The following is a 14770-nucleotide window of genomic DNA, read 5'->3' on the forward strand; positions in this document are numbered from 1 at the left end:
TAGTTTGTAGAAAAAATTCTGTTAAAACTGGAGCAGATGGTATAAAATGGTACCTTGAAAATATATTCGGTTTAGAAAGTCTTGGACTTGGGGGATTCTAGAAAATGGGGATATTGCCATTGATACCGAACTAAGGCTGGGTTGCTTGCTTGCAACATCTTACTTTAACTTTGCCAAAGTCAAAAATCTGTAAAATTCCATACAAAAAACACCAGTTATCGTTACGGTCAAAGTTAGGTGGTGCAACACAGCCTAAGGGCCGAGTTCACCGAGTTTTAAAACGGCTGTTTAACACTTAAACTACTGATCAAGTCATTTTTAATGTTCACCACACGTTAACCAGTGTTTATAGCCCTTAAACAGCCGATCATTATAACCGAGGTCCAAAGCATCGTTTAACCGTCGTTTAGTACCATTTGTTGGACACATGGCATTTTTCTATGAGTTTGGCTGCAACAGATGCATCATTGTTTCGAATTTCGCTGGTTTTGAGAATAGATAAACAAACATGCAGTAAATGTTCAATGCATTAATTGATAACTATCAAGATCACTACAAGCCTTCTTGAAAATCTTGAAATTCTTAAAGATAAGAGTCCAGACCAAGGCGACCTAGAGGCTAGATGACAAAATTTCAATTATTTGTTCGCCAGACAGATAATTAGAAAATATTGAACTCAAAAATATTACCTTATCTCTTTTTTTTTCACAGTGCTACATCGAGTTGAAATGGCGCGTTACGTCACGCCTATGTAGATTTTTTACTCAACAATGACGTCACGCGACATTTCATCTCAATATAATACTGTAATTATTCAATTATGAAAAAAATACGCGTCCAATTTTTTTTTATTATCTGTCTGACGGACTAAATAGAATTTCGATTTCATTACCCAGTTCACAACCCAGTTATCATCCCAATTCACAGCAAACAAACATAACATCAACACCCTCTATGATCAACACGGTAAATAAAATTAGCACGAGTGACATTTGACAGTAACAGCGCCGTGACTGCTATGCTACTAAATGTAAATGTCACCAAAACTCGTGTTGACTAAATATAACGACGTGACTTCGCTATTGAGTAAACTTATAGCATTCATTCATTCACTCCTGAACGGATGGTGATTCCCCGATTTACTAATCACGGTTAAAATATTCGTGGTGAACAGCGAATAGTTAACCGGCTGCGTAACCAACGTTTAAAAATTAATCGGCCGATTACTCAAACATTGGTTAAATGATAGTTGGTGAACTCGGCCCTTAGAAAGTCAAACAAAAGAAGAGATCCATGTATTCTATGAAATAAGGGACATAGAAGAATATCTTTTTGACATTAACCATTGTGATACAGTGCGCCTACATGCTACATGTTTTAATTGTAATCATATTCCTTTCAGAAACCGCAACAATCCACCTGAACGGCAGCCAGCACCTCACAGCGTCTTTAGGCCCTGAACACGTGACGCAGACCGAAGAGCTGATGCTGCGCTTCAGGACCACCCGAGCTGGTCTGCTCCTGAGGACAGCTTCGGAACACTCCGCCGATAGGATCGAGCTGGCTGTGGCGGCGGGGAGGGTCAGAGCCAGTGTGCGGTTAGGGGATCGGGAAAAGGTGAGGTGTTATCCAACCAACTAGTCAGCGTGGGGACTGTAGGCAAAATACACCACAAAATTTTTATCACCGAAAAAAAAATCTGGGTAATGAGTTATTGATACTGATCCTATTTATGGAAAAAAAAAGTCAAATAAAGTTACTCAAAATTTCCTCCCAAAATCGGTAATTTATGGACACACGCGTCGCTACGCTAGCACTATTTACGTAAGATAATGTAATACTTATTAGAACTTAACATGGTCTAAGTTAGCTACGTATGTAATAATAACACTGGAAGCGTGGTCGAGGCGTGAGCGAGACAGATAGATCGGGGCAAAATGCGAGCGCATACGACTATTCTAGCGAGCAGCGGAGTGACCCAGCTGTGACGCGTAAAATACAGACTAAAGAAAATTTAATAACAAAATTAACTTTATGAAAAACATTTCTTTTTCTTTTGCTTTAAATTTTTCACACGTTTCTACATAACCTGTTAAAAAAATTTCGGTGATAAAAATGTAGTGGTGTATAAGCTCAAATTGCCTTTGGTAAATTAGAGAGGGTAGATCTATGCAGTGAAGACTTAATGAGTTGATGAAGATACATTTTTGAAAGGTAAAAAAAATAACCAGAGATAATTTTGATCACTTCAAAGTTAAGATCCTTTTCTACAAATTACGGCAGGGTCTGAAACGCTGTATTTACGTAGTTTCGGGTTTACTTAGTCTTGTCACCGTCGTATACTTATTTACTATCTCGCTTTGAGTGAGAAGGATGGCAACATTCGAAACTACTTTAATTTTGTCAGAGTAACCGCTCAGTAAAGGGAGCAATTTGAAATTATGTAGGTTGGCAAAGTAATATAAAAGAGGGGCATGGAAATTAGGGAAATAGTAGTATGTAAAGGAAAAGAAAGAGTACAACGTCTCCAATGCGCTATTTAAATTTGATACCTAGAACGATGTTTGTTTGAATTTTCTATTAAGTTTTTCCTAATTCCTTTTAGAATCTCCTAGCTGGCTCCAACGTGGCGGACGACAACTGGCATACGGTTAGGTTTTCCCGTCGGGCCTCGAACTTGAAACTTCAGGTGGACGGGGCGCAGCCAGTCCGCGGTATGTTATGTACGTATGCACGGGACAGCACCCGCACAGTTTTATTTTTACCCTAAAGTAGTGGATTATAAGGTTGGTTTTGGTTTAGCTCCACAGTTTTTTGAGGATTTAAGGAGTTTAGGATTTTGATGCTTTATGAATTCGGAGCTAAATCAAATGTAGAATAAGTCCCAGGAAGAATTCACTTTGATTGTCCAACCTTTTTTGTCAAAATTCTGGAAAATAAAGTGGATTCTTATCAAAACCCTTTCAACAATGATGTTGAGAAGTTTTTAGCTTGGTGTTAGATGTCCTCTTAGTGTAGTAGTATAGTCGCTTAGTTTACGTTCGATTTAATAGCTGGCACTTTGGCTCCACCTTTTAGTTGAATGCCCTTATTTCTTACTTCGTTTATTGGTTTCTTTCTCCTGTAGTCTCCTGTGTGTATGTGCTAATGAACTTTATGGTGCTTATTTTTGAAATTGCCAAAATTTTTTAATGATAATTATTTCAATCATTTAATTGTTCGAAACAAAAAGGCGATTTCATTGATAAACCACCAACTATTTAACTACTAACTTATTCTGTTCATAATCAACTTACGAACAGCGTGAGTCAATGCAGGTAACAATGTTGGATTACTGAGTGTAGTTGGTTGAAATAGGCGTAGGTGTAAAAGCAATAGTCAATCTCACTGCTAAGGGAGACTTTCGAACACAACTTCTTCTTGTTAGAAAGCTAGGCTGTATGAGCCTTTACACTAGCATCTGTCAAGCTTAAGTCTACCAATGTAATGAAAGCGCTATAACTGTTTCTTGAGATGAGAATTTCTGTGTAAATAACTTAACGAATGGCTGCTAAAATAATCTATGAATGAGTTTACTTTGCTAATTATTCTTTTTATTTAAAGTCAATGTTGTGGATAGGTGTGATGCGTCTTAATTTACCCGATACTTAATGAAATGGATTTGTTTTTCAGCTGAAACGATTTTAGGAAAAGCATCTACTTTAGAGATATCCACGTTGCATTTAGGAGGATTATTTCACCCGGAGGAAGAAATTCAGATGACCTCCACATTGCCCAACTTCGTGGGATATCTGCAAAAGTTTGTTTTCAACGGAATAAAATACATTGATATGGCAAAGACGCTTGGAATTGGTAGTGGAGATGAGAACAACAACATCTATGACACATCCAACATAATTTTCACTGGAACATTCATGAAGCCAGACTCTTTGAACGTTTATAAATCTGTGACCTTCAAATCGAAACATACGTATGTAGGCCTTCCTTTACTGAAGGCTTATGGGAACACGTATTTAGACTTTTACTTCCGAACCACTGAAATGGACGGACTATTGTTCTACAATGGAGGGAAAAAGCAAGATTTTATAGCCATAGAGCTGGTCAACGGACACATTCACTGTGTGTTTAACCTTGGAGATGGCGTTGTAACTATGAAGGATAAACTGAAGAATTTCTTGAACGACAACAGATGGCACACGGTATCTGTAAGAAGACCTACGCCAAAAATACACACGTTACAAGTTGATGATGACTTGGAAATGCACACTACAAGTAAGTTTTATGTTATTGGGTAACGTTTTTGTCCAAGCAGTGAAGTGTGGCTAAAATTTTAATATCTTTTTCAGGTTCAAATTTAATGCTTGAGTTGGATAGCGTTCTGTTTGTTGGTGGTGTGCCTAAGGATATGTATTCATCACTGCCAGTTGGGGTTCTGTCCAGACAAGGTTTTGAAGGGTGCATGTCTAGTTTAGATCTACCAGGAGAGTCTCCTTCTTTGATGGACGATGCTGTTGTTCCGAGTTCTTCATTAGGTTCGGGGTGTGAAGGTATAAAAATCAACCTTATGTCAATGGAAATGAGTAGAATTTCAAGTAGCAGATTTTTGATTTAAAATTGTTTTAGGTCCCACAAAATGTACACATAATGCTTGTGCTAACAAAGGAGTCTGCGTTCAGCAGTGGAATACATACGTTTGTGACTGTGATCTGACGTCATTTACTGGACCTACCTGTTATGATGGTAAGCCCACAATATACACATACGAAAACAATACACAGAATATCTTCAAGAACTAAGTTAATTTAATACTTTTTGCTTTCAGAATCGATTGCCTATGAATTTGGCCCAGGTCGAGGTATCATTACATACTCGTTCCCGTCATCTTCTGTAGCTGATACGGAAACTGATAAGGTGGCTCTTGGTTTCGTCACAAGCAAGGCTGATGCTGTGCTTCTGAGGATCGAGTCGTCAAACACTCAGGACTACATGCAAATGGAGATCGTGAGTGTACTCGTGTTTCGTTTACCTTGACGATGTGCGATTAAATTCAATGCTGTCGATGAACAGTACTACTACTCGTATATTATCATAACAACTTTTGCTTTTGATTGTATTCAAGTTCTTCATTTAGTTACTTAGGGTCACCATGGAACCATTTATCTTACGTTTTTGTTGTATAAGCATTTCAAACATTTCAGGAGTTTTTTTCTCTGGATATTTTTAATCTTAGAGATATTTTCTATGTTCTCAGATCCGAGGAAACCTTTTCATGGTATACAACGTGGGCGGTGGTGACCACCCGCTTGGTGATGAGGCGGCCAGGGTTGACGATGGAGCGTATCACGTCGCTCGCTTCACGAGGAACGGCAGCCGATCTGCTTTGCAGCTGGATAACTACGCCGTCAATATTCGACATCCACAAGGTTGGTTTACCTTTATTCGTTTTAGAACAGTTACTAGCCATAGTTAATTGACACGTCAGTTCAGGATCAGGTGTTTCGTAAATCTTTAGGAAAGGCCTTTGTCCAGCTGTGGACGTCTTTTAAAGTAGAGATGGTAGAGATGATATTTGCGTTACTTTTTGCTTTGGTTAACAAATACGTGTCTTTTTGGTTAACAAACATCCGTATGGATCACGATTGAGGCCAGGCTTTATGCTTTAGGTAAGCAGCGGTATAAACTGTCTGAGAAGTTAATATCTCGATCATTTTCTATTACAGGAGGTCAACAATCCACAATCTTCAACAGCATGTCTACCATCACGGTGGGCGGTGGCGCAGGCGGGTCTCGCACCTTTAGTGGCGTCATAGCTGGGCTGGTGGTGGATGGAGTCAGGGTGTTAGAATTGGCTGCCGCAGGGGACCCTTCGGTGTCTGTAAGAGGAGATGCTAGAAGAGCGCATACGCCGCTGGACAGGGACATCAATAGGATGCAACAGGTGATTATGCTGATTCTTCATAGTAGTCTGCTGGTCAGGGATAGTGGCGTCATAGCTGGGCTGGTGGTGGATGGAGTCAGGGTGTTAGAATTGGCTGCCGCAGGGGACCCTTCGGTGTCTGTGAGAGGAGACGCGAGAAGAGCACACACGCCACTTGACAGAGACATCAATAGGATGCAACAGGTGATTATGCTGATTCTTCATAGTAGTCTGCTGGTCAGAGTTAGTGGCGTCATAGCTGGGCTGGTGGTGGATGGAGTTAGGGTGTTAGAACTGGCGGCTGCAGGGGACCCTTCGGTGTCTGTTAGAGGAGACGCGAGAAGAGCACACACTCCGTTGGACAGAGACATCAATAGGATGCAACAGGTGATTATGCTGATTCTTCATAGTAGTCTGCTGGTCAGAAATAGCGGCGTTATAGCTGGGCTGGTGGTGGATGGAGTCAGGGTGTTAGAATTGGCTGCCGCAGGGGACCCTTCGGTGTCTGTGAGAGGAGACGCTAGAAGAGCTCACACGCCGCTGGACAGAGACATCAATAGGATGCAACAGGTGATTATGCTGATTCTTCATAGTAGTCTACTGGTCAGAGATAGTGGCGTCATAGCTGGGCTGGTGGTGGATGGAGTCATAGTGTTAGAATTGGCTGCTGCAGGGGACCCTTCAGTGTCTGTGAGAGGGGACGCGAGAAGAGCATATACACCACTTGACAGAGACATCAATAGGATGCAACAGGTGATTATGCTGATTCTTCATAGTAGTCTGCTGGTCAGAAATAGCGGCGTCATAGCTGGGCTGGTGGTGGATGGAGTCAGGGTGTTAGAACTGGCTGCCGCAGGGGACCCTTCGGTGTCTGTGAGAGGGGACGCGAGAAGAGCGCACACGCCGCTGGACAGAGACATCAATAGGATGCAACAGGTGATTATGCTGATTCTTCATAGTAGTCTGCTGGTCAGAGATAGTGGCGTCATAGCAGGGCTGGTGGTGGATGGAGTCAGGGTGTTAGAATTGGATGCCGCAGGGGACCCTTCGGTGTCTGTGAGAGGAGATGCTAGGAGAGCGCATACGCCGCTGGACAGGGACATCAATAGGATGCAACAGGTGATTATGCTGATTCTTCATAGTAGTCTGCTGGTCAGAGATAGTGGCGTCATAGCTGGGCTGGTGGTGGATGGAGTCAGGGTGTTAGAATTTTCTGCCGCAGGGGACCCTTCAGTGTCTGTGAGAGGGGACGCGAGAAGAGCACACACGCCGCTTGGACAGAGACATCAATAGGATGCAACAGGTGATTATGCTGATTCTTCATCGTTCTCACAATAAGCTAGCCATAGACATTGGTGGTGGATAGTGTTAGGGTGCTGGAACTAGCTGCTACGGGGGATCCATAAGTATCGATGGAAGGAGAGCACACGCCGCTTGACAGAGACATCAATAGGATGGAACAGGTGATAAATCATCACCTGTTCCAATCTATCTGGTGCTCAGTTGGTCTCTAAATACGACCCTGGTGATTATAAGACTAGCTGAATAAGTACCCTGAGCTGCTGAATGGTGTGAAGATGCAGTGTTGATATTTGGGACCATGATTGTGCGCATGAAGTACATAATGATACTGTTAGATAAATATAATAATACGACGCAAAATAAAATTTATGTCCTGTTGTGTATCGTTGCAGTTTTGAGCTAATGATCCAAACATTTTTACATGACCAAAACTTTTATGTCCAGCAGTAGACTGACGAGTTCTAACTAATAATTTTTCCGTTCTAGACGCCCCCATCAGGCTACGGTGGCCCTGGTGTGATGGACGAGCTGGTCTACTCCGGGGCAGGGTCGGGGTGCCGCGACGACGACGAGGACGCGTGCGTGCTGCCCGACGCCGGCTCCGGGGACGACCTCATCACGCCGGTGTACGTGCCGTCCACCAGGCGGCCGCCGGCCAGGGTCTACAAGGCCAAGGTGAGTGGCCGGCCAGTGATAACTTATGGCTCGGAAACGTGGCCTCTCACTATAGGCCTCAAAGTTGCACAGCGTGCTATGGAGAGGGCTCTGTTTGGTGTTTCTTTGCGAGATCGAATCAGAAATGAGGAGATCCGTAAACGAACCATAGTCGCTGACATAGCCCGACGGATTAACAAGCTAAAGTGGTCTATAAGGCCAAGGTAAGTGGCTGAGTCACGAGGCCAACGCCACTACACAGACGCCACCATCAAGCTACGGTGGCCCTGTTTTTTTTTGACGGGACGCGCTCTGGTAGCTTGAGGAGCTTTTCCAGCTTCACCGGGCAGAGTGGCGAGTACAGAAGGTACTCTAGCCGTTTGGTGATCGTCGGTGCGCGTGCCGACGAGGCCGAGTGTGGCATAAGGCGCCCGATCAGTGGCGAACCCAACTAGAGGGTTGCCCACCGCGGTGTTGGACCAAAGTCCAGCCTACGGCGGGCTCACTCTAGTGGGCCCGATCGAGGGGTCTACGGACCACAGTAGGCTCGGACCTCGGCTCAGGCCGTGTCCGGGGGACGGATTGAAGGTGGCCCCGGTGTGATAGACGAGCTGGTGTACTCCGGGGCAGGGTCGGGGTGCCGCGACGACGACGAGGACGCGTGCGTGCTGCCCGACGCCGGCTCCGGGGACGACCTCATCACGCCGGTGTACGTGCCGTCCACCAGGCGGCCGCCGGCCAGGGTCTATAAGGCCAAGGTAAGTGACTGAGTGGCCAGTGATAACTTATGACTCGGAAACGTGGCCTCTCACTATAGACCTTATACAGAGGCTCAAAGTTGCACAGCGTGCTATGGAGAGGGCTATGCTTGGTGTTTCTTTGCGAGATCGAATCAGAAATGAGGAGATCCGTAAACGAACTAAAGTCGCTGACATAGCCCGACGGATTAGCAAGCTGAAGTGGCAATGGGTAGGGCACATAGTACGCAGAACTGACGGCCGATGGGGCAGCAAGGTTCTGGAATGGAGGCAGCGTACTGGAAAACGCAGCGTGAGACGTCCACCTACGAGGTGGACCGACGACGTCGTAAAGGTAGCAGGGAAGCGCTGGACGCAGGCCGCTACCAATCGATCAACGTGGAAAGCATTAGGGGAGGCATATGTTCAGCAGTAGTCGTCCTGTGGCTGAGCTTGCGAAGTGACTAAGCCACGAGGCCAACGCCACTACACATTCTCACAGACTGCGGACCTTTGATGTGCAAGCAGAGCTTACACCTGAGCAAACACATCCTCAGCCCACAAAATGTAAAACATATCGCCCCCCAAAAGATACTGCACTACCTAATGAACTGAATGCACGAACTGTTAGGAAAATAGCCGCGATCACAATAGAACTGTACCAGTCGCAGTGATACTAGGACTTATTGAACTAGAATAGCCGCTTAAAACAAATAGAAAAGTGACTGAGGGAAAAATTGTAATCTTGACAAATTTAATTATGTGAAAGTAGACAGCACACCAGGTTATTTATTGTTTGTTTCCAAATTACATCTGTTTAGATTATAAAACATCCAAAAAAGAAGCATCTGCATAATAAGAATGAGCTCCAAAAGAATTTATAACTAGAATAATAAAGAAGTTATGTTAAGAAGAGATTAACAAGCGATGACAATAACTTTCAAAAATACTCTTAAAATGTCTTGAAATGAGTTCTGTTTTCGCTACAGGGTGATACAAGCGGTAAACTGATGAAGCCTTGTGATGACGAAGATTGTGCGGAGGGTTCTGGGGCGAGCGTGGACGAAGTGACAGAACCTGAACATCCAGCTACCACGTAAGTCGCAACGCAACTACGTTAATTTGATCTCTACAACTTTTCAGTTGCCCTTCAGGCAGGTGGGAATTCCATGATTCGCAATATATTGCCTGATAATATTTCAAAAGGCTCCTAGTTAGTATGTCCTACTGACTAAACTTAAGGCATTGGAACTTAATCAGTAGCCTATTCTGTTGAAATTAACTATCTAACTACCTTAGATAGTGCATTTTCAAGTGCAACAGGTGCTTCAAGGATAGCGTGATAATGAGTATGTTACAAGTGATGAAAGTGGCAGAGTTAGAACAAGAATAAAAATAAGATGTCCAGCCGTTGATAAATTCACATTTTTGTTTAGAGCTCACTCTGTAGATGTCTCAACTAGAATTGTCTCTAAAGTTAATTAAAATTCCAATATTCCAGATCCGGAGCCAGCAGTACCCACAGCATGACGTCACCGACGGCTTCAATATCCTCAACCGAACACGTGGACAAGTCTCTCGAGGGCTCCACCGACGGGTCGACCGATTCTGGTCCCAGTACTAAGGCCGATATCCAGACAACGCTACCTGACCATGACAATATGCATGCGGGTACTGTGGATACTGCCACCACGCCTGAGAGGAAGACCACGCCTACTGATGGTGAGGATTGTTCTCGAGTCAAATATTTATCTTAGTTCATTGCATTCTAAAGCCCGGTCTCTGAGCACGTAGAATTTCGTCCAATGACCCCAAGCTATCCATCTTCATCATTCTAGCTTGGAGTCAATGGACAAAATTCTACGTGCTCAACGACCAGACTAATCTAGTGGGTGGAATTGTAATAACAGTCAATTTATGACGTTGTAAAAGTTCACTTCTAATGGCAGAGGCATATCATTTGTTTCGTCTATGGAAAGGAGAAAACTTAGTAGACTTAATTTGACTTATGAATGTGACAAGCAAAGAGAATGCACGTTGCATTGCATGTCTACCCTCATGCCTGCCCTCATTTTAATGTTTTTAAAAGACTGAAAAAATCGATGCAATAATTGACACTGAAATATACTCTGAAAGTTCTTTATTGCTATTATAACTAACTTTTCAATAATCCTTAATCCAACATTTCAGAACACACACACTCCAGCGGTCATTACACCCCCACAATGATCGGCAAACACACCCCTGACGAGACAACGCACACGACTGAAGAAGACAACCACATACCAGACTACGAGGACCGGCGAGGGAACGAGATAGAAACACGGACACCGCCTTACGAGATAGGGATAGGAATGGGAGAGCAGGAGAGGCTCCCAGGCAGGGGCCATCAGGATTATAATGGATATGATAAGACCACGAAGTGGTACCAGCCGAAGTCGACGGACAATAGGGTCGTCCCGCCCGAGTCGGAGTTCTTCGCGACTATTGTCGGTGAGTTGTTTTGATTGAAGATGCTTAATATTCAGATACTGATTATTTAAAGATACCCTATTAATATTCTAAGAATAGATCTTGCTGTGACTAAATGTGCAATGACATAATAGTGACTGAGTTTCTTGCGCTGCTTCTTCTCAGCACTGGCCCATTTATTGTCCTGAAGCAGTGGGAGGGTTAATACTTGGACGTGTAAAAGTGCTTTTTTAAGTCTATTAATTTACAGAAATAAATTAGTTTTATGAGTTTTATTACCATTAGGGCTCTTTCCATGAAGACATCATGTTTTTGCAGGATCCTGTTTGGTAGGATACGTGATACTATTAACATTCACATGAACCTCTCGTATGCAGTGTGTCACAAAAAACCGATCTGAGGGCTGAGTGTGAGTTTACATCAAACGTTAGTAACAAATTTTAGTTCTTGATAATTTCCGCTAGGGGCGCTGTACAATCCGTCATACATTTAACCTTTAACCGACGACGTGCGGTCTGTGGGACCGCTATACTGTTTACTCAAAAAGTAATATTTTTTTGTATAAAAGTATATTGGTTTTATATTTTTTGAGAACATTATAGTATTACAAATAAACATACGTATAATTTGCGAGGAATCAATGTATATTTTTTATTTTAATATGGCTTAAACTTTTTTGACCCTTAATTTCATTGAAATTACACTAGAGCTCAATAATACCTATATAACTTGTAAATTTTAATCAAAGCAAGTAAAACTATCATCATCATCATCATCATCATTTCAGCCACAGGACGTCCACTGCTGAACATAGGCCTCCCCCAATGCTTTCCATGTTGATCGATTGGTAGCGGCCTGCGTCCAGCGCTTCCCTGCTACCTTTACGATGTCGTCGGTCCACCTTGTAGGTGGACGTCCCACGCTGCGTTTTCCGGTACGCGGCCTCCATTCCAGAACCTTTCTGCCCCATCGGCCGTCAGTTCTGCGTACTATGTGCCCTGCCCATTGCCACTTCAGTTTGCTAATCCGTCGGGCTATGTCAGCGACTTTGGTTCGTTTACGGATCTCCTCATCGAGGTGCTGAAGTGCTTGTACAAAAACGCCACCATGTCGGTCCGAGTACAGGAGCAGAGCACGAGGGCGATTCCACTGCAGCGAGGCGTTAGGCAGGGAGATGGTATATCTCCGAAACTGTTCACCGCTGCATTGGAAGTAAAACTATACTCCTTCCTAAATATAGTGAACATAATGAATAAAATAAAAATAAATGACACGTAAATTACATGCACAAAAAAAAATTGACGTAGGGTAAACATCAGGCAAAATCAGGACATTTTTTTTACCGCATGACAAGCATTTTCGGAATGCATAGGTAACACCTGTAAGATAATTTCGTTTTCAATTTAGGTGGACTAAAATGTACGTCTTTTTTGCAGCTGGTGCAATGATATCAGCCTGATTTGGCATGTCAGAGCCTAGAATACATGTCACTGTTTGCTTTACCACCCGTTTCGCGGTATTTATTTACAGACTACCATCTTTTACATAATATTATGTTCAAATATCAATATATCATTAGGAAATGTCTTTTCCTAGGTTGTGGTGGCCCAGGATCCATCATTTTTACGAAAAATTTGTCGTCTAAAATAAAAACGCCAATTTCAGTATGGTACAAAAATGTCACGTAGTCTGCGACGTGCGGTCCCACAGACCGCTGTTGAACTTTAAATCGAATTATCTTATTAAAACTGCCCTCGTCGATGTAACCACTACCTGTAATGGCGTTTGGGCAACTAAACTCGAAGGTACTGAGACGCTTGGGACACGGGAGTAAGTAGAACATTGCAATCCAGAAATTTCAAAAACCGGAGCGGTCTGTGAGACCGCACCTCGTCGGTTAAAGGTTAATGTCATTTTTTAGGCGCTCACTAGTGACGACGTTTGATGTAAACTCACACAAAGCCCTCTGTTCGAATTTGAAACACACACTTCTATGTTCACACGACTGTGTATTTTTATGGAATCCTGCTTTACTGGACCCGTAAAACCGGATTGTCGTGGGAAAGGGGTACGGCAAAGAACAAAAACTAAATCGAAGTATTTTTCTTCCAGGCATAGTAGCATCAGTGCTGATAGCAATAATACTGATAGTGATCATCGTGCTCAAGTACATAGTGTTCAAGCTGGACCCCTCGTACAAGGTCACCGAGGACAAGAGCTACCAGCAGGGTGCCAGCGCCGCGCTGCTGGGGAACCAGGTAACAACGAATTGGTGTATGATCTTCAAGTGATTGGAATTCAGAGTTCATGCCACTGCTTGTTGAAAAGTTAATAAGACCAAATCGGGACCAGTTTGAGACCAATGACCAGTCAGTGAAGTAAATACATGTTTTCTTTGTATTTACCTAGTCTATATTTAATTTTGGAGAAAACGGACTTCTGTTTTCGTCAATGCCTTCTTTGGCAGAATTATCAGGTCGATTTAAGGCCTTTTTTCTTGTTTACTATGCCTTTCCCGACCTCTTTCTTCTTCTTTTTCTGTGCCTTTTCCCATTTCATTTGGGGTCGGCCTTCCTCGTTCTAAGGCGCCTCTTGAACGATATAGGATTAAGAACTTCGTTCGTTCGTTCGTTTCAGCCGAAAGACGTCCACTGCTGCACAAAGGCCTCTCCCAAGGATTTCCACAAAGACCAGTCCTGCGCCGCTCGTATCCAGGCACCTTCCGCGACCTTCACTAGATCGTCAGTCCACCTAGTGGGAGGCCTGCCCACGCTACGTCTTCCGGCTCGTGGTCTTTAAGATTAAGAACTTAAACTATTTTTACTTCTCAGGCTCACTCAAGTTACCAAAGCGGCGCATCGAGCGCGCCCACCGGCGGCGCCGTCCGCAACCTTCAACCGCTCCCGCTTAACAGAAACGGGGCGCCGCCGCTGCCCGTGCCCACGCAGCCCGTCAAGCGCGACGGCATCAAGGAGTGGTACGTGTAAGTCGACAGGTGCTGTGACGCGATCCGGGACGTCATAGGACGTGTGCTGTGACGCGATCCGGGACTTCATAGGACGTGTGCTGTGACGCGATCCGGGACTTCATAGGACGTGTGCTGTGACGCGATCCGGGACTTCATAGGACGTGTGCTGTGACGCGATCCGGGACGTCATAGGACGTGTGCTGTGACGCGATCCGGGACGTCATAGGACGTGTGCTGTGACGCGATCCGGGACTTCATAGGACGTGTGCTGTGACGCGATCCGGGACGTCATAGGACGTGTGCTGTGACGCGATCCGGGACTTCATAGGAAGTGTGCTGTGAGACGCGATCCGGGACGTCATAGGACGTGTGCTGTGATGCGATCCGGGACGTCATAGGACGTGTGCTGTGACGCGATCCGGGACGTCATAGGACGTGTGCTGTGACGCGATCCGGGACTTTATAGGACGTGTGCTGTGACGCGATCCGGGACGTCATAGGACGTGTGCTGTGACGCGATCCGGGACGTCATAGGAAGTGTGCTGTGACGCGATCCCGGACGTCATAGGACGTGTGCTGTGACGCGGTCCGGGACGTCATAGAACGTGTGCTGTGACGCGATCCGGGACTTCATAGGACGTGTGCTGTGACGCGATCTGGGACGTCATAGGACGTGTGCTGTGACGCGATCCGGGACGTCATAGGACGTGGGCTGTGACG

General features: G+C 44.4%; 2 protein-coding genes across 2 annotated transcripts in view; both read left to right on the forward strand.

Moving 5' to 3' along the window:
* LOC135080906 (neurexin 1-like) overlaps positions 1-1423 on the forward strand; it is a 38817-nt gene extending 37394 nt beyond the window's left edge. The window contains exon 10 of the mRNA XM_063975635.1: positions 1403-1423. Coding sequence (XP_063831705.1) covers positions 1403-1423 — 21 coding nt within the window. The remainder of the gene's footprint in view (positions 1-1402) is intronic.
* Positions 1421-14069, forward strand: LOC135080907 (neurexin 1-like). Its single transcript, XM_063975636.1, has 15 exons — positions 1421-1617; positions 2606-2723; positions 3673-4272; positions 4347-4547; positions 4624-4740; positions 4823-5001; positions 5252-5423; positions 5721-7156; positions 7706-7894; positions 8437-8631; positions 9600-9706; positions 10112-10332; positions 10801-11103; positions 13195-13340; positions 13914-14069. The coding sequence occupies exons 1-15, from the start codon at positions 1486-1488 to the stop codon at positions 14067-14069; spliced, it is 4272 nt and encodes a 1423-aa protein (XP_063831706.1). The 5' UTR covers positions 1421-1485.
* Positions 14070-14770: the final 701 nt, after the last annotated feature.

This window comes from Ostrinia nubilalis, chromosome 18 (assembly GCF_963855985.1).
Source record: "Ostrinia nubilalis chromosome 18, ilOstNubi1.1, whole genome shotgun sequence".
NCBI classification, from domain to species: domain Eukaryota; kingdom Metazoa; phylum Arthropoda; class Insecta; order Lepidoptera; family Crambidae; genus Ostrinia; species Ostrinia nubilalis.

Excerpts from the sequence above, each read along its gene's own strand:
- LOC135080907 (XM_063975636.1), top strand. The coding sequence starts at position 1,486 with ATGCTGCGCTTCAGGACCACCCGAGCTGGTCTGCTCCTGAGGACAGCT. Across the intron at positions 4,741-4,822 it reads TGGACCTACCTGTTATGATG|AATCGATTGCCTATGAATTT; the intron begins GTAAGCCCACAA and ends TTTTGCTTTCAG. Across the intron at positions 11,104-13,194 it reads GTTCTTCGCGACTATTGTCG|GCATAGTAGCATCAGTGCTG; the intron begins GTGAGTTGTTTT and ends TTTTTCTTCCAG.